The sequence below is a fragment of the Ceratotherium simum genome, chromosome 25 (genome assembly GCF_057802395.1).
Source record: "Ceratotherium simum simum isolate JZ-2026a chromosome 25, ASM5780239v1, whole genome shotgun sequence".
NCBI lineage: Eukaryota > Metazoa > Chordata > Mammalia > Perissodactyla > Rhinocerotidae > Ceratotherium > Ceratotherium simum.
In genome coordinates, this window is record NC_141924.1 from 6,451,216 (window position 1) to 6,471,020 (window position 19,805).

Here is a 19,805-nt window from a genome sequence, read left to right on the forward strand (position 1 = left end):
CTGGCTCATTTGGTGACTATCTACCCAACTATCCGTCTCAGTGCCAGCCCACCAGTGGGCGAAGCAAGCTGTCCCGCCTCCCCAGGGGTCTAGTCTCCTGGAGGAGGCCAGCAGGACACAACCAGACACGCCAATTAATGCGACAATCGCAAGTGCAGTTAAGTGCTAACATTGTGGAAGCGCGCGGCACGTGGTCGGGCTTTAGACACACTCCTCCCTCCATCCTGCCACCAGGCCCCGAGGGGACGCGTGGTTTTTACAAGTGAGGAGTCTGCTTCTCAAGAGGGCACTGGCTTCCCCCAGGCCACCCGGCTCCACGCGGCTCGGCGGGACCAGTCCCACCGCCGGCTCGCGCGAAGGCCACGTAACATAATCCGCTTCCAAGACGCCCGTCGCTGGGTTCCCGCGCCCCGGGAGAGGACTTCCGGCGGAAGTCTCTCCTTAGGGGGCGGAGCCACCGGACCGGCCTGGCCACGCCCCTCCCGCCCCAGGTCTGTAGTCGCGTTGGCCAATCGGAGCTCCGCTTCTTGCCGGGTGCGGAGACTCATTCTCCAATCAGCGAGTGTCGTCGTCGCTCGGGCAACAGCGTCCTAGAGACGCCGAGTGGGCTGGGCCTCTGCGGCCGAGCGGCGTGGGGTCCGCGCGCAGGTGTGGCCCCGCGAGGCGGAGAATCGAGAAGGGTCCCCGGTAAGGCGGCGCGGCCTCAGCGCCCGGACCCCGCGCGTGAGCCGAAGGGGCGACGAAGGGCCCAGGGGGGCGGGCAGCTCAGGGTCCTGCAGCCCCGAGACGGCTGCTGCCCACCCCCGGCACGCGGAGCCCCGCCTCGTCTCCCGTGCTTAGGCCTGTGACTCGCTTACTCATTCGACACGGGTGTGTGTGTGTGTGGAGCGCCCTTGTCGACTCCGGGGCTCCTGCGGTGGAGGGTACGGTCTTGGTGCCACAGGGCTTAAGTGATGTTTGGGGAAGACAGACCATAAACAACGTGGACGGTGGTGGCATCTTCCTCTCTGCATCTATGACGGTCACATGGGACACGTTGTGTGCTAATGCCTTCAATCGCTCCAATTTACAAAATGTTTCATGTCGCTTATTTCGTTTGTCCCCACAGCAATCCTTTGACTACCATCATTAACTCCACCTTGTAGGTGAGGACTTGAGCCCCGTGGGGTGAAGGGGATTGTCCAGAATCACACAAGGAGGGAGTTGCAGAGCTAGAATTCAAACTAAGCACTTCTGTCTCATGTCAGAACCTCTGGTCTCTCTAGGACATTCTTCTTCCCCAGACTGTGCACAGTTATCCCTGCCTCCCTCAGAAATTTCGTTTGGAAGCACTTTGCGAAATGTTTGAGTGAACAGAGCTTTTTTGAGACCTTAGGCTAAATCACCCCTATTCTTCCTTTTCCTTCTCTCCTGAAGATCTTTGCCGGTCAGGATGCCTTGGCACTGTTAAGAGGATCCTTACTTCACTTTCAAGAAGAGTAATTTAATAGTGTTTCTCAAGTTGTATGTGCCCCTAAATGGGTGAACTTACGGAAATGCTGCAAAAAAAAATGTCGACTTTCACATACTGCACTTACTTCATCTCTTTCTTTTATCCATTGTTTTCAATTCAACAAACGTTTACTTGGCTGAGTTCTGGGGATTCGGAAGTGAATCAGGCCTGGGCCCTTTGATTATCTGTAAACATATTTGTTTCCTGCTCAACCTTATTGCAGGCTTCTGGAGGGCAAGAGTATTCTTTTAGTTATCTGCGCGTTCCCTTTCCCTCCACCTTCAGTTTAGTGCTTGGCTCGTGGTGGGCGCTCATAGATATTTGTCAAGGAATGCTTACCTGAGACTTTAGATGTGCTCTCCCAATGTTGCCTGCCTTTTTCCTGCTCTTTTCCAGCCACCCACCTCTTCCCCATGCAGAGAGCTCGACAGCACTGTGACTCCTACAGGTGACTGGCACATGGAGACAGAACCAGCTCCAGGAGGATGTTCAGTAGTCTGGTGCCCGCCCAGAGCAGGAATGTACTGGGAGGCCACTGGCTGTTAACAAGACCATTGCTTTAATAAAGCTTCTTTGCAGGTGTGTATCCAGAGTGACTGTTTAGGGTTAGTAGATGGTGAAAGTCACTGAAGGTTTCTTGGATGACTCCTTCCCCTGCCAGGATTGAAAAATAAGCTGTATAATATAGGTGAGGAATCGTGAGTGAGACAAGAAGCTAACAATCACTTTCTTCCTTTAAATACCACAAGTGAGCTGACCTTTTTGTAAAGTATATTTATCTAAAAATACCCCAAATCTAGGCTTGCACAACTATATAGATTGGATTCTTGTAATATTTAAATATTAATTCATTTGCAACACAGTGCTATCCAGGATATCCACACCCTTTGGAAAAGATGTAAAGGGAAGGGGTATGTTTGAGAAAACTCTGTGACTAGAGATAACATACGAATAGGATACACTTCTGGGACTGAAGAGCTTCGTTTCCCACTGCATTTTCTCTTGGTTTTGACCATACACTGCTGGTTTATTTTGTTTGCTTTGTTCCAGGTGCCATTGTTATTTCTCTCTCCATCTGTTTGTCTGTAGTTTTACTACTTCTACTTCTGCTACTATTACTACTGCTGCTCCTGTGCAATACCTGTTGGGCAGTTACTATCTTCCAGGCACAGTTTGGGGCCTCACATACATTTTTTAATTTAGTCCTTGTCGCCTGCTTATGAAGAAGTACGGTTACTGTTCCCATTTTACAGATGAGGCACCAGGGACGTGGAGAAGTCAAGGGACCACAGAGCAGGTGAATGGTAGAGGGTGGCTTCTACTGTAGGACCACCTGATAATAGAACCTGTGTTCTTGCCTCGTGCTGTAGTGCTCTCCAATAGGTATGTACTCTGCTAAGTCCCACTAAGACTTTGACGTGACTTGTAAGAATACCAACAATACGGTAAAATAGAAACATATCAGTCAGGATCCTGAAATATACAGATAGAATAGGACAGTAACATCAGGAGGAAAGAGAATACTCAGATCGTTCGTAATGGTTCCTACAGTTGGGCTGCACATTTATCTGTGAGCCTCTTGAACTCAAGGATAAAGAAAATTAAAAAAGAAAAGAAAAAAGGAAATTGAATTCATTTTGTCCAGGCAGATAAGGCATTTTAATTCCTCCGGAAAACTAAAGCTTTTTCAACACCTAAGTCTTCATCACAAAGCCTGGAGAGGGCTTGATTACTACTAAGTGACAAAGGTCTAGGTTCAGTGTCCTCACTATTTAGGGAGAGGATGTGGACTCTTGCATTTGTATGGAATATTTGAGGTGAAGAATTCTGAATAGTAAAAGTTTTCAGTAACACCTTCTGAATTTTGTTTTTCCCCCGGGGGTTTGTAAATGGTGTGATCCTGTCCCCTGGGTTGGTTCCAGTCATTTTTCTGCTTCTTTACTTAACAGTTATTCGCTGAGCCCCTGCCCTAAGCTAAGCCCTGCCTTTGCATCGAGGACACTGCGGTGATGGTCGTGTCACTGTTCTGATACGCCTGCTGCCTCTGCCCTGTCGCTTTCTCCTCTTGGGGATTTCAGGACTGACTTTGTTTTGCCCTCCTTTGTGGTGCTGTAAAGCGCTGAGACGACACTCGACACCTTACACTGTAACTCCCTGCCTGCCCTCTGCCCTGGGCTCTGGTTTATCTTTCTGTACATTCCCAGGACCTAAGCAGCTACCAAATAGTGATCACAGCCTATTGTGTGTCAGGCTCTAGGGATACATTATCTAGGATCTTTCCTGAGCCTTTAGGGTGTGGCGCTTAACTGCTTTGTGTCACTTGCTCCTTGAGAAGCTGGTGAAAACAATGTATCCTCTCTTTAGAAAAATCATCTCACACTCACTCTTGCATTTAATCTCAGAGAGTTTGAAGATCTACAAGAGCACACACATGGACCTCATCCCTAGATTCCAGATGAAGAATACTTGCTTTAAAGAGAAATATTATTTCCATTTTGCAAATGAGGGAAGGGGCTCTTTGCCCCTCATTGCCAGTTTGCACAGTAGGTAGTGGAACCAATTTGACTCTGTCTTCTTGACTCCAGATCTGTTATTTTTTCCACTGTCCAAGTGTAGATGCTCAGTAAACGACTGAGTGTAGGGAAGGCTAAAAAGGGAACTTTGCAGTGTATGTGTCCCAAAGTGTAACAAAACATCCATTTGATATCAGGATAGACAAGGAGAAGATTTTTCTGAAGTATTTGGATTTAACTGTCACAATCTTTTGTGTTGCTTGCAACTTTTTCCAATTTAGTCAAGTGATAATTTCCCCCCATGATACCAGTTCCAACAGTTTTTGCTTCTGATGCCATTTCTGTGTGGCTGTGCACAGTTTTTACTCTTGTGTTGAGTTATGTTTTCTCTGGATGCCAAGGCAGATGGATGGCACTTTTGTTATGATTCTGATATAAATAGCATCTGTTTAAAACTGGACAGCAATACTTATCTGGCAAATAAACAAATATATCAGTAAAATCGCCTCCTAATTGTGTTTCTGCCTGTGGTTAAGCAGTGTATTTGATGGCCTGTGACTTGGTACTTGTTTGGGGGTCATTGGTTTTATAAACCTTGCTGATTTCTACCTTACCGAGTTCTGAAATAATCATATTCGTCAGTGTCTGAGAATTCTCTTTATTTAGAACACCTACACTGAGGACGATGGAAAGCCAGGGATGACCTAGAGAACTCATCACAGTGCCTTGCTCGTACTGAGAACAGTGTTGAGCTTTCAAAATCAAGGGTAAGATTAGCCCAAACGTCTTGCCCTTGCAGTATCAGGTGTTGATAGCTGTGCCATCAAGAACAAAGATTAATGGAGTGCTTCCTGGGCCGGGCCTGCGGTAGGGCTGAGTGTAGAAAGATGGGTGCGGCCGATCCTCTCCACTGAGGGGCTGGCTAACTAGCAGGGGCCACAGATCAACAGACAAGAGAAAAGTCTGGAAGCAGAGAATCAAAGTGAAAATTGAAGTAGGACTGGAGGGATGGACTGGGAGGTATTCATACTTTTACTTTATACTTTATGTCCCCCCTCCCCACTACCCCCAGGCAAAGTAATGGAATTACGGGTACCTTTGACCTTTTGGTCCTTTTCTATATTAAACAAAACAATTGGCAAAACAAAACTACAAGACCCGGGTCTCTGTAAAGGCACAATTGGTTTTGTTTAAGAAGGATAGGAAGGCCTCATGAAGGAGGGGGCTCTCCCCTCAATCTTGAAGGATGAATTGAAGTGTGCCAGGTGGAAAAGGAGGAAGGAAATTCTAGCAAAAGCATGAACCAAAACTCAGAGGTGAGGAACTACATGGTATATTCGGAGCGCTGTGTAAAAATGCAGCACGCATGGAAATATGGGATCTGGAAGAGTTGCCCCGGGGCCAGGTTATTAGTGATGTGAATGATCTTATACCCACGTTAGGAGTTTGACTTCAGTCTCTCAGCCCTGGAGAAGTATTGCATTTTTTAAAACTTAAAAAAAAAAATAATTTCAGATTCACAAAAAAATTGCAGAATCAGTAGAGAGAGTTCCTGTGTGCCCCTGGCTTCCCCCACGGTGATAACGTTTTACAGAATAACCATAATACAATTATCAATGGTACGGTGCTAGTAACTAAACTACCGACTTTATTCAGATTTCACCGATTTTGACAAGCACTCATTTTTTTCTCGGTGCATAGTCCTATGAAATTTTAACACATGTATAATTTTGCATTGAACGTTTTGAAGCCAGGGAGTAACATAACTATATCTATGCTTTAGAAAGATGTAAATCCTGGTGACAGAGGAAGATGGATTAGAGGGAGATGTTGGAGACCTGGAAGCGATTTAAGAGGCTATTTCTGTAATCCAGATGAGTGAGGGTGAGCAGGGGCAGTGACATTAGGGATGGAGAGGGACAGGGAATATATTTAAGAGGTTTTCTCCAAGTAAAATTGACAGTACGTGCTGACTGCTTAGAAAGAGGGCCAGAGGCCGAAGGCAGGCATTTCTGTCCTAACTTACAGGACTTACAGGAGTGGAAGCAAATTCATTCATTCACTCAGTAAGTTTGAATACCTCCGAACACTAGCCCCTGGCCTAGGATCTGGGGGTGTAGTGATGACACAAATTAACCCGGCTCTTGCTTTTATGGAATTTAAAATCTACTGAGAATCAAGCATTAATTGAATACTCATACAAATAGATACATTGTTACAAATTGGGCTAGGGGCTGTGAAGGACAACAGAGGTTGTTGTGGCATAGCGTGGGGTGTCAAGGAAGGTTCCCTGACGAAGTGACGTGGGAACTGAGATCTGTGGCAGCGGTTCTCAGCATCAGCATCACCTGGGATCTTGTCAGTGAGGCAAATTCTCGGGCCCCATCCCCACCCAGGGTCTAGTTCTAGGCTCAGGATCTAGAACTGGGGCCCCACAGTCTGTTTCTAACAAGCCCTCGGGCATCTGATGGACACTCAAGTTGGAGAACTGCGGACCCTTGGAATGAGAGGGGTTCATTCGGCAGAGCGGGGAGAAGACTGGGTGGTCTAGGCAGAGGGCTACAGCGTATGGAAGAAAAGCTTCCATGTGGGAAGGCCACATCCGAGGGACTGCCAAGGACCAGTGTGGCCGAGGCCTGGAGAACCCGCGAGAGGAAGACAGCTGGAGAAGCAGGCACGGCCCGCCCGACACGGCCTCGTGACACCAGTGAGGACTTGGGTCTTGATTCTAAGGGCAATAGGAAGCAGTTGGAGTTTTTAAAGCAAGGAAGTAACGTGAGGAGATCAGCATTTTACAATGATTATTCTGGCTGGTGTGAGGAAGAGAGGGGACCACAGCAGGGGTGTGTGTGTCTGTGTGTGGGTGTGTTATCGAGATATGGGAAGAGGAGTGTGCTCGTACAGTGTTGACAAAATAACTCCACCTGGGAAGCCTACACTTTAGTGTGAAATTCTTGTAGAGGCCCTGCCTGAGGTTTTCAACTCAATTCTCCAGTAACTCGCAAAATCACTTAATTATTTTGCAGACCCGAAGGCTCCGTTCTTGTGGCTTGACAAACTGAATAAGAAAATCTGTCTGCCAATCTGTGCTAACCCCATTGCTCTCTTATTTTTCAGAATTCACAAATTCAGAAATAGTTTATCTTGAAGGAAATGAAGCGAAATAGCACCAAAACAAACGTCGCCGCAGGCAACAGCACCAAATCGAGCAGTACCAAGGCCAGGTGAGATGCTTCTCTTTCTCAAACACCGGTGTCAGCCGACAGGTCAGAAGGTGGCGGCAAGTTCACCGTATCGTGCTGGGTGCGAGGCCGGAGAGAAAGGTGCTTTAGAAGTTGATAATTCTGTCTGGTTTGTGTCAATCGTTGACACAACAAGCATGTATTAAATGCTGGTTTTTGGGCCAAAATTGTCTAGGAATTTATATTTATCTATCAACAAGCATCGGCTTATACGTTTTAAAGTCGAATGTCCTTAATTTGGTGCTCAACGTGCCTACAAATATTAGACGACTAGGGTGGATTCAGAAAATGATCCAGCCTGCTTCACTGCAGGGCCAGCAGGGCCAACGTGACAGTGGTTTTCTTGTCTCCAGATACACATTTCCTGCTATAGATGGCAGCAGCAGCAAAACTTTCGTTACTGAACTCCAAAGCTAGGAAACCATCGCAACTTTCCTTTGCCAGCATCCGAGGACTTGCCCGGGCCTGGCTGCACTATAAATAGGAGGTGTTGAACACTCCTTGTCTGCTCACAGGAGCCGGGAGAGCGTGGCGGTTTCCAGCTCTTCCATTTTAAAAGGCTGCCAAGTGAAACGGTGTGTGAGATGGAACGACTGTTTGACAGCCGACGTGCGGTCAGTTTTTCTGACACAACTTGTTTTTCTGTTGCCTGTGGCTGTATCTGTCATCACATTAGGTGTGGTGGAGTCTGAAAATGTTCCTTAGATAAGAGTGAATTTCTGAGACATTTTCTGAAATTAGATTTTTGTGTGCATGATAGAGAAAGCATATTACAAACAAAGCAATATAAGCTTTTTGTTTAGGATCTATAATCTGGGGCAGCAAGGCATTCATGCTGATATAAATGATCAGAAAACCACAATACTCAATTCAGTTAAACTCAATATTCATTATTTTTTGGACCAATGTAATCAGACGTGGTCCCTGCTCTCCTGACATGAATGGTCTAACAGGGAAGCCAGACACTGAGCAATCATAAAGGTCATGGGTGTTGATTAAGAAAACCTTTCTGACACTGGTCACTAGTTTGCAGTATAGGAGATATGAGTGAGAAATCACGGATGATGCCTAAACTTCTACCTTGGATGGTGGGAAAGAGAGTAACGATCCTAAACAAGATCCAGGAGTGGAAGGACTGTGTGCGAGTGTGTGTGTGCGCGAGTGTGTGTGTGTGCATGTGTGTGTGTGTGTGTGTGTTGGGAGAAGAGTGCTGTTTGAACAGCAGGGCTGTGAAAACCCTCCATTCATTAATTTGATAAAAACTTTCAGAGCTTTAGTCGTGTGCCGTGTACTCTGGGGCTGGGGGTTCAGTGGTGTAAAAACACTTTTATTTCATGGAGCCTATAAGCAAGTTGATAATTTCCCAAATAAAAGTATAATTACCAATTGTAATAAGTGCAGCGCAGGGGAAGGACAGGCTGTGATGAGAGACTCTACAGGAGGGTGTAGACAGGGTGATCAGGGAGACCTCTCTAAGGTGGTGACGGTCACCCCGGATCTGAAGGTGAGAAGAGTTAGCCGGGTGAGGAGTTGGGGAGGGATCTGGGCAGAGAGACCCATGGGGCCGTTGGAAGCCAGGTGGGGAGAGTGACAAAGGTGGGAAGGGAGAGGCAGGCAGAGCTAGATCATGGACTGCCTGGTAGGCATGGTATATATGACATGCTGTGATAAAACATTCATTAAAGAACACAAATAAAAAAGATCCATGTCTCCACCATCCCAACACAGCTATGTTTGTCACATCTTCTAGACCCTGTCCACATATGAAAACACATTTTTATATCATTGTATTCATAATGTATACCCCACTGTACTTTTTCACTTAACATTGTCCTAAACACATGTCTTGACATGAGTACAGCTGTGTTTGGCTGCTCCATTGACCTACAGCCACCAGCACAAAAAGAAATATAAAAGCTGCTTTCTGCGTGTTGGGAACTGGCCCTTCTCCCATGGAGATAGTTGCAATGTATAAAAATTTCAAGGCCCTTTGAGCACTGCAGCCTGGGACAGACTGGCCATCTGTGCCGGGCTGGGATGATAACCAGGGTAAACAATGTACGTACACAACTACTGGGCTGGGACGATAGCCAGGGGGCTCAGTGCACGTACGCCACTGATAACCATTTGTGCATGGGAACACAAAATGCTTGCTCTCTAAACTCTGTAACTGCATATATAAACTGCTGAAAACTGAGGCCTGATGAGAGTTCCACCTGTGGAAGTGACGCCTTGCCCAGGACGTGTGATTCCCACCCAGCCGTGTCGATTGACAGGACTCTCCCGGCAGTGGGGCGTGGATGTTGTGAGTAATTGATTTATTGTGAAGTAATTGATCTGATGTGTTCTCTTTTCGGTCAACCTGGTGTTTCTCTTTCCGGTTGATTTGTGTCATTTCCCTTCAGTCGATCTGGTGTTTCCCTTTCCGATCGATCTGATGTTTTTCCCTCTTATTATATGACCTATTCGAATCTGCCGCTATCTCAGCCGATCTGGTGTTTCCCTTTCTGATCGAGCTGGTGTTTTTCCCTATTACTTGACCTATTCAGATCTGTTTGCAGACTATTGCCTTTACTATCCTCTATATAATAAAATATACATTCAATCCATTTGTTTGGAGTGGAAAGTTTCTTTTATGTCTCCGATCGAATCCCCCAAACCTCTCATAACAACACGTTTTTATGTTTCTACATATTCCTTATAATTATTGTTTATAATAGTGATATACGACTCCATTAAAGTATATTAACTTTGAGAGGCTTCTGTTATATTCTGAGTTTGATTTTTGAGTTTGTGTTGGTGTGTCTTGTAGTGTGTGTGGGTAGACTTGAAATTTATGCTGCAAGAGCAGGTATTTGTGAAGATGAGGTTTGGGAGGAAGGTGAGAGCCTGCGCGGGGGTTTGAGGAGACCCTGCCGTCGGGGGAGACCCTTGGTGGAGGAAGGCTGTGGCTCAGATGTGTGGGGCTGCCGGCCGTGGAGGCAGATCAGTTTATAACTACGGATTTTTCTGCTAAATTGAATTCAGATGACTGGCTAAATTGTTTTTTATGAAACCCTGTCATTTGGAATATATTTGTAAATCGACTTGCATTCTTATAATTCCTATGTTTAGAACAGTAGACTAGGGGTTGCCAGCCAAGTCTAAGATATTAAGGGAGTATGAGGCTGGGCTGGGGAGGCAGGGCTGGGCTTCAAATGGTGGCAGCATGAACCCTGGAATCCTGGTATTTGACTAGATACTTGTGGACTTGCTTTTAATTTTCTACATGTTCTGTTGAGTAAGTTGCAGAATTGTTAGACTGTTTTGCAAACGCGAGTTATCCATTCTTTAGGATTGACAGATTTTCTTATTATTCTATCAATATATGAGAACTTCATTGTTATCTATGTGTTTATTGGGGAATGCACACAAATCACTCACATGTACCTCTGTGAGTGTGCGCATACACACACACACACCTGGCACAATTGAGCACAAAGCCTAGGATTAAATTTGGGTCTTGGCCAAATTTGGATCCTGTTCTTTTAAATTTGGGTCAGGAGTAAATTTGGCTTTTCTCTCTGGTGTTTAATTTCTTCACCTCTAAAAATATGGATAATGGTATCTAACTCACAAGGTTGTCATGAGGTTGATGATTAACCAGCAAAATAGGTGCTCAGTTATTGCGAAGTGACTCTAGTAGAATCACTGAAATGTAACATTTGCTGGTCTTTCAACTTCATTTTGATATCAAGCAGGGAGCTTTACCCATGAGCCTCCTTAAAAAACTATAGACTGGGAGCTGGCCCTGGGGCGTAGTGGTTAAGTGTGCACGCTCTGCTGCTGGCGGCCGAGGTTCGGATCCCGGGCGTGCACCGAGGCACTGCTTGTCAGGCCATGCTGTGGCGGCGTCCCATATAAAGTGGAGGAAGGTGGGCACAGATGTTAGCCCGGGGCCAGTCTTCCTCAGCAAAAAGAGGAGGATCGGCATGGATGTTAGCTCAGGGCTGGTCTTCCTCACACACACACAAAAAATGTGTTAAAAAAAACACAAAAATGTATAGACTCGTCCTTATAAATCAACTTCAGGTTCTTCTAAAGAGTGGTCCCAAGCTTGTTCAAACACAGATGCTGGGCCCCCAGCCCTGGCATTTCTGATCGGGTTGGGCTGGTGGGGCCTGAGAATCTGCATTTCTAAAAGGTCCCAGGTGCTGCTGAGGTTGCTGGTTCAGGGACCGCAGTTGAGAACCACTGTGTTAAAGCTACACGTCTGCTTCGACAGCCGGTAAAATTAATTTTTAAAAATGGAAAATAAATGCATTTAAAAAATACTGGTATTAATAACAATAAAACCCTGTGTTATTTCTGTTTGAATGGAATAGCTCTTTCCCCCCTGACATGACCCAGTGATGGCATCTCTTGGGAAGAGTCTTTGGTCTAAGCCCCGGGATGGGGGGATGTAGTTCACACTCGCATCAGCTCCGGGGAGACGGGTGTCACTGCGCTTCTCCACGCTCCATCAGCAGAGTTGGACATGCTGCACAGACACCTTGGTCCTGTTCTTTCAACACATGCTGCTGTTTCTTTTAAATCCTGAGTTAGGTGCTGAGCTACTGGAGGGTCGGGTGGGTCATACTTCTCTCTCTATTCCTCCAGCCTCGCAGTGTGTGGCCTGCAGTGTTTGCTGAAGATGAATCCCTGAGAGCATAGTTGCTCGGCAAATGCTTACACCAAGAATGTTAGGTCCAACACCCAAATAGGCTCCATTTTCAGAACTACCCAGATTTGGCTCTTTGGAATAATCGTAGTGTCATTGAAGTCTCACTAGCTTTTATGATCTTGCAATTGGTAGAAATCAGAACTGGAGAAGACCCAACAGGTCATCCAGACCATCCTGCCACTGGAAGAGGATTATTCCCTGCAGTGTACTCAGTAGCATTAGGAGGAATTACTTTTCATATGATTATTATTTTTTTTCATGCTGTCTTCAACTAAGTGTTTCTTGAATTGAATCACTTTGTATTCAAGTAATAAAATGCACAACAGGCAGTACATTTCTGGGTGATTATCTCACTCCTCAGGTGGTGTAATAAGGCATGAGGCCAAAGCCCTGGCATGCCTTATTGTTATTAGGAAGTGAATTTATGGATAAAATAAAGAAAGCAGTTATTTGCATCGGCAATAACCACAACAAGGAATGCAGTTACAGCAGGTCCTCCCCACGTGCTTGGAGAGCAGGGTGAGGCAGGAGACGAGTGTTTGTGACCATCCAGGCAGCAGTGGTAGCCAGAGACTTGCCACTGCCTTCAAGGAGCTTGTTATTAATTTCACAAAAAGCAACAAGAAAGCCTTGGCCATTGACAACCATGTGAACTTGATACCTGGGCAAAGCTCTCCTCCCAGCTCTGGACCTGGCTCTGGGCTTAGCAGTTGTGTAACCCCTGGGCAAATTGCTTGCCCGCTTTGAGCCTTGGTTTCCTCACCTGTGAAATGGGAAGAACGTTAAGTGATTGGCCATGGGGAGGGTTAAGTGACAGGTTTTCATAAGTCTTAAGCACATTTCCTGGCTCAAAGCAAGTCCCCAATAAATGCTGATTGAATTAAAATGACTTTTTTCCCTTCTTAAAATTCTTCCCAAGCTTGAGTTTCTTGTCTCTTAACTTCAGTCTTGTCTGATTGTCTCAATTACACCGACAGTTCCCTTCATTCTGGGTGTCCCTTTCTGAGCAATATATGCGCATGTCGTCACTTACCTTGCACACACCCTCACCTTGCTGTTTCACACTCTCTTTTCAAAACCCTGACCCAAATTAAACCCAGCTCTCTGCCTCCCCAGTACTGGCTCTCAAGTTCATGCCCATGGACCTCAGAGGGGCTCTTAAAACCCCCTGGCAGTCACTCCACTTCTCCCACTCTCCTGCTCTCCTGGACAGCCATTTCATTCTTTTTCCTCTCTCTTCAATCCGGAGATGCCTCTCCCGCCCTCACTTGCTGCTGATGACCCGACTTCGTGTTTCACTGAGAAAAGAGACACAAGCAGAAGGGCACTGCCACAGGCTCTCCTCACCACGTCTGTGTCCCCAGGCTCTGCCTTCTCCTTTGTTACGAGGTACGAACCGTCCGTGTGCATAGGGAAGGCTCGTGCACGGGATGAGGTCCTGTCTCCACTGGCAAACCCGTGGGAACCAGCAATTCTCTCCCTCTTGCCTGCTTCATTCTCTTTGCCTCGCTACTGGATCACTATCACGAGTATTCAGACATGCTGCTGATTCTCCCGTCTTGAGGAAATTTCTCCCTTGACCCCCATCCCTCCTCCTGTTATCACATCGTTTCTCTGCCTTACAGCAGAGTTCTTTGAAACAGTTGTCTCTGTTTACCATCACTAATTCTTCTCCTCTGAATGTATCTGGAACTCAGACAGGCTCCCCCGCAACCACCCAGTTCCACCAGTATGGCTACTCTTAGGGTGATCGGTGGTTCCCGCATGGCTTAAACCAAAGGGCAGTTCTTGGTCCTCATCTCACCTGATTATCACTGTAGCATTTGACACACACATCACCCGCTCCTCCTGGAAACACTTTCTTCGTTTGGTTTCCTGAACACTCTAGTCTGCTGGTTTTTCTCCTCTCTCCCTGGCTGTTCTTCCTCAGTTTCCTTTGCTGGTTCCTCCTCATCCCCCTGAATTCTGAATGTGGGAGGCTCAGCCCTGGCATCTTTTCTTTTTTTACACCTACTTTCTTGGGGGGCTGACCTGATATTGTGCCTTATATACATTATATACTGACAATCCTCAAACTTATATCTTCAGCCTCCGTCTCTCCCCTGAACTCATATATGCAAACACCTGCGCAGTATCTCCACTTGGCTATCTAATAGGCATCTCAAACGTAACACGTCCAAGATGGGATTCTTGATCTTCCCCCATAAACCTGTTCTTCCTGCAGTCTTTCCCATCTCAGTTAATGCCCACTCCATTCAACCTTTCTCTTGAATGCCAAATCAAATCTGTAAGAAAAGACAATTGACTCTTCCTTCAGAATATATCTGGAATCCGATTATTTCTCAGCAGTTTCACCAAAACCACCCTGGTCCAAGCCACCATCTTCGTTTGCCTGGATCATTGCAGTAGACTGGTAATTGGTCTCCCTGTTGCCTCCATTGGCCCTGGAAGTCTACTCTTGATGTACAGCCAGAGGGATCCTTCAAGTGCAGAGGCCAGATCATAGCCCTGCACACAACCCTCCTCTGTATATAACCCTCCAGTGGCTTCATGTATCACTCACAGTGAGGGGCCTCCGCCCAGCCTCATGTTGCCACTTTGTCTTCCTAATGGCGTTGTTCCCTTCCTGTCTCCTTCAGATCTTTGCTCAATGTCACCTGTTTATCCTCTGCTCCATTTATCTCCATGGTACTTATTTATGTGTATAATTTACTTATTTGTTGCCTGTCTTCTGTTACTAGAATATAGGGTCCATGAGGTCCATGATTTTGCCAGTTTTGTTCATCAATCCCCAAACTTCTAGAAGGGAGCTTTAAAAATACTTTTTGACTATACCAACACATATCAAGCCATATTCTTCTTCTGGAAATTCACTTATGCTATGATTCCAGGTTTCAGTTCAATTAAATTTATCTAGTTGAAGAAGGATGTATGTGGGACTCCACTGAGGTACTTGGCCTCACATGGCATCAGCTGTGGTATGGTCCCTGCCCACAGGGACCTGTGCAAATAAGACGGGTCCAGATGGATACCATGCCAGTCAGTGACTGCTGAAGAGAGGTCAAGCAGAGCACTAGCCAATGTGGTTTTCTTACACATTAAAAAAAAATCTTATTAATTTCTTTAACCCTGTAAACTTGAGCTGCTTCTTATCAAGATCTTGAGAGGTGTCGCCTAGCCTGATTCTGTGCCCTCATATGGTGCCCTGCACACCCGTCTATTTTTGAATGTTGACTAATTATGCACTTGCATTTAAATGTGAAGCCCAGCAGGGAAAACTTTTTTTTTCTTTTTGCTGAGAAGGTCAGCCGTTAGGGGCCTCAGGCATCTGATGCTGTAACACCTCCTTGTACGGCTGGAGTTTGGGCTTCCTGCGCGCTGAGTTCAAGGAGAGTTTTATTTCTTGCTCTTGTGCTGAGAGGGGCCAGTAAAGAATGAGTCCAACGAAATTCCCCCTGATTTTTGAACCACTAGTAAGCCACAGACCGGCAGAATCTGTGAGTTATAAATTCCTGCGTGCGTGTAATAGTGTGGTGACCACTGAGCACGAGGGCCTTCTGTTGGTGGGGGGCACACAGCCAGGTTCGCTCTAACGGTGGGGTGTGAGCCTGGGCGGGACCCATGATGACAAACAGGACACTCCTGTGACTATCTCTGGGGTACATCTGGGTGTCTGGCTTTTGCCCTGCTTCCTCTGAGATCTTTTAATCATAGTCTTAATAACCATCAAGTAGACATATTACCTTAAAAATGATTGCGAAGGCAGCACCTTTGCCAAAGGTGCCCAGGGAAGCAACTTCTCTCTTGCTCCCCCACTCCCCTCCTCCTCCCCCAACTCCTTCCCCCTCTTCCCCCACTCCCCTTCCTCCTCCTTTCTAATTGTGCTATAATTCACATACCATAAAATTAATCCTTTTAAAGTGTACAATTTGGTGACTTTTAGTATATTCACAAGGTTGTGTGACCATCACCACTATCTAAATTTCGTCACCCCCAAAAGAAATCCCATACCAATTAGCAGTCTCATTTCTCCCTTCCCCCAGCCCCTGGCAACCACTAATCTACCTTCTATCTCTATAGATTTGCTTATTCTGGAGATTTTATATAAATGGAATCATACAGTATATGGTCTTTTAGGTTTGCTTTAACATAGTGTTTTCAAGGTTCATCCATGCTGTAGCATGAATCAGTGCCTTGTTCCTTTTTATGGCTGAAGTATGGTCTACTGAATGGATAGACCACGTTTTATTTATTCATTTACCAGTTGATGGACCTTTGGGTCGTTTCCACTTTCTGGCTGTTGTGAGTATGCTGCTGTGAACTTGTGTACAAGTTTTTGTGTGGACATGTTTTCGGTTCCCTTGACTGTATACCTGAGAGTGAAATGGCTGGGTCATCTGGTAACTCTGTGTTTAGCTTTTTGAGAAACTGCCAACCTATTTTCCAAAGCAGCTGTACCATTGTGCATTCCCACCAGCAATGTAGGAAGCTTCCAGTATCGCTACACCCTCGCCAATACTTGTGATTGGCTATTTCTTTGATTGTAGCCATCTTAGTGGTTGTAAAGTGATATCTCATTGTGGTATTTCCCTAGTGACCAGTCATGTGCACTTTTTCATGTACTTATTGGCCATTTGTGTATCTTCTTGGGAAAAGTGTCTATTCAAATTTCTTAAACTGCCCATTTTTAAATAGGGTTGCCTTTTTATTATTGAGCTCTATGAGTTCTTGATATATTCCACATACTAGATCCTTATTAGATATATGATTGGCAAATAATTCATTCCATTCTGTGGGCTGTCTTTTCACTTTCTTGATAGTGTCTTTTGAAGCACAAAATTTTTAAATTTTGATGAAGTTCAGTTGATCTATTCCTTCTTTGGTTGCTTGTGTTTTTTATATCATATCTAAGATATCATTGCCTAATCCAAGCTCACAAAGATTTACACCTATGTTTTCTCCTACGAATTTTATAGTTTTAGCTCTTAAATTGGTCTTTGATCCATTTTGAGTTAATTTTTGTATAAGGTGTGAGGTAGTGGTCCAACTCCATTCTTTTGCATGTGGCTGTCCAGTTGTCCCACCACCATTTGTTGAAAAGACTGCTCTTTCTCCATTGAGTGGTCTTGGCACCCTTGTCAAAAATCGCTGAGTGATCCATGTAGGGGTTTATTTCTGGACTCGCAATTCTATTCCATTGATCTAGAAGTCTGTCCTTATGCCAGCACTGCACTGTCTTGATTACTGTTGCTTTGTAGTGAGTTTTGAAATCAGGAAGTGTGATTCCTGCAACTTTGTTCTTATTTTTCAAGGTTGTTTTAGCTATTCTGAGTCCCTTGCATTTCCATATGAATTTTAAGATCAACTTGTCAATTTCTGCAAAAAAGGCAGCTGGGGTTTTCATGAGCCTTGAGTTGAATCTGTAGATCACTTTGGGGAGCATTGCAGTCTTACCCATGAACATGAGATGTCTTTCTGTTTATTCAGTTCTTCTTTCATTTATTTCAATGATTTTTTTATAGTTTCAGTGTATGAATGGTGTGCTTTTTGTTAGGTTTATTCTTAAGTATTTTATTCTTTTTGATACTATTGTAAATGGAATTGTTTTCTTAATTTCATGTTGTTTTAATTGCAGTTCATTGCAGTTGTATAGAAATACAATTGATTTTTGTATATTGGTCTTGTAATCCTGCAACCTTACTGAGCTTGTTTATTTCTGATACTTGTGTGTGTGTGTGTGTGTGTGTATTCTTTAGGATTTTCCCGCTAGGTTCTGCTGTCTATTTCTTTCTGTACGTTGCTGGATTCAGATTGCTAGTGTTTTGTTGAGGATTTTTCCTGTATTCGTAAGGAACATTGGCGTTTAGCTTTCTTTTCTTCTGCTGTCTTTGTCAGGTTTTGGTATCAGGGTAATACTGACCTCACAGAATGTGTTGCGAAGTGTTCCCTCCTCTTCTTTTTTTGTAAGAGTTTATAAAGGATTGGCTTTGACTATTCTTTTTTAAGTGTTTTGTAGAATTCACCAGTGAACCTCTCTGGTCTTGAGAGTTTTTTGCAGGAAGTTCTTTTTGTTTACTAATTCATTCTCTTTGCTTGTTATAGGTCTATTCAGATTTTTCTCTTTCTTCTTTAGTCAGTTTCAGTAGCTTGTGTCTTTCTAAGAATTTTTTTCCATTTCATGTAAGTTATCTAATTTGTTGGGATACAATTGTTCATACTGTTCCCTTATAATCCTTTTTGTTTTGCAAGGTCAGTAGTAATGTCCTCTCTTTCATTCCTGTTTTTAGTAATTTGAGTATTTCTCATTTTTTCTTGGTCAGTCTAGCTAAAAATTTGTCAGTTTGCTGATCTTTTCAAGGAACTAACCTTACATTTTGTGGTTTTGTCTGTTTTTCTATTCTTGACTTCATTTATTTCTGCTCTAATCTTTATCAGTTCCTTCATTCTACTCAGTTGGGTTTAGTTTACTCATATTTTTATAATTTCTGAAGGAATATTGTTAGGTTATTAATTTGAGATTTTCTTCTTTTTTAATATAGGCATTTATAGCTATAAATTTCCCTTGAAGCACTGCTTTAGGTGCATCTCATAAGTTTTCATATGTTGTGCCTTCATTTGCATTCATCTAAAAGTATTTGCTAATTTCTCTTGTGATTTTTTTTTCTTTGACCTATTGGTTGTTTAGGAGTGTGTTGTTTAATTTCCATATATCTGTGAATTACCCAGCTTCTCTCTGTTATTGATTTCTAATTTCAATCCAGTGTGATTGGAGAACACATTTTGATGATTTCAATCCTTTAAAATTTACTGATACTTGTTTTATGTCCTAATATATGGTCTATCCTGGTGAATGTTCCATGTGCACTGGAGAAGAATGTATATTCTCCTGTCATTAGGTGAGTGTGTTCTTTAGATGTCTCTTAGGTCTAGTTGGTTTATAACGTTGTTTAAGTCTTCTATTTGCTTTTTGATCTGTCTAGTCGTTCTATCTATTATTAAAAGTGGAGTATTGAAGTCTCCAGCTATTACTGTTGAAGAGTCTATTTCTCCTTTCAAATTTATCAGTTTTTTTCTTTGTGTATATTGGGGCTCTGTTATTAGGTGCATATATGTTTGTTTTACCTTCATTTATTCTTTCTCTAATTCTCTTCCAAAGTTTCTTTATGTAGATCTGAGTTTCTGACTCATATGATGTTTTCTTCTTTCTGAAGAATTTATTTTAACATGTCTTGCAAGCAGCACGTCTGCTGGTAACAAATTCTCTCAATTTTTGTTTGTCTGATAAAGTATTTATATTTATCTTTAACTTTTGAAGAATAATTTTGCTGGATACAGAATTCTTGGTTGGTGTTTCTTTATTTTCCTTTCAACACTTTAAATATTTCATTCCACTCTTTTCTTGCTTGTATGGTTTCTGAAGACAATTATGTATGGGCCATACTTCCTTTTTTTTTGGCATGTCTCATAAATTTTTTCTCGAAAACTAGACGTTTTAATAATGTGGCAATTCTTAAAATCATATTCTCTTTCCATGTTTTGTTGTTTGTTTGGTGACTTTTCTAAACTAACTTTGTAAAGTCTGCATTCTTTGTCATGTATGGCCACTGAAGTCTCTGATTGGTTAGCTTAGTGGTCAGCTCATGATTGGACAGAGATTTCCTTAAATGCCTGGACACAAAAGTCTTATGATCTTTGCTGAGGGGTTTTTTGTGTGTGCTGGATAATGCCTTCAACACCCAGCCAGGCAGTTTACAATTCTACTTTCGCCTTCACTTTCTGCTTGTGCAGAGCCTCAAGGTCAGCCAGAGGTGAGAGTTTAGGGGTCTTCTTAGGTCTTTCCTGAGCAAGCACATAGC

At 44.0% G+C, this 19,805-nt stretch overlaps 1 protein-coding gene across 2 annotated transcripts in view; it reads left to right on the forward strand.

The window, feature by feature from the left end:
* The first annotated feature begins 622 nt into the window (after positions 1-622).
* EFCAB6 (EF-hand calcium binding domain 6) overlaps positions 623-19,805 on the forward strand; it is a 250,224-nt gene continuing 231,041 nt past the window's right edge. The window contains exons 1-3 of one of the 2 annotated variants that reach the window (XM_087448778.1): positions 623-687; positions 1,889-2,071; positions 7,123-7,229. In XM_087448778.1, the coding sequence (XP_087304904.1) occupies positions 7,159-7,229 (71 nt within the window). In that variant the 5' untranslated portion in view covers positions 623-687; positions 1,889-2,071; positions 7,123-7,158. Of the gene's footprint in view, positions 688-1,888; positions 2,072-7,122; positions 7,230-8,850; positions 9,553-19,805 lie in introns of those variants that run through there. The other variant, XM_087448779.1, reaches the window with a different exon arrangement.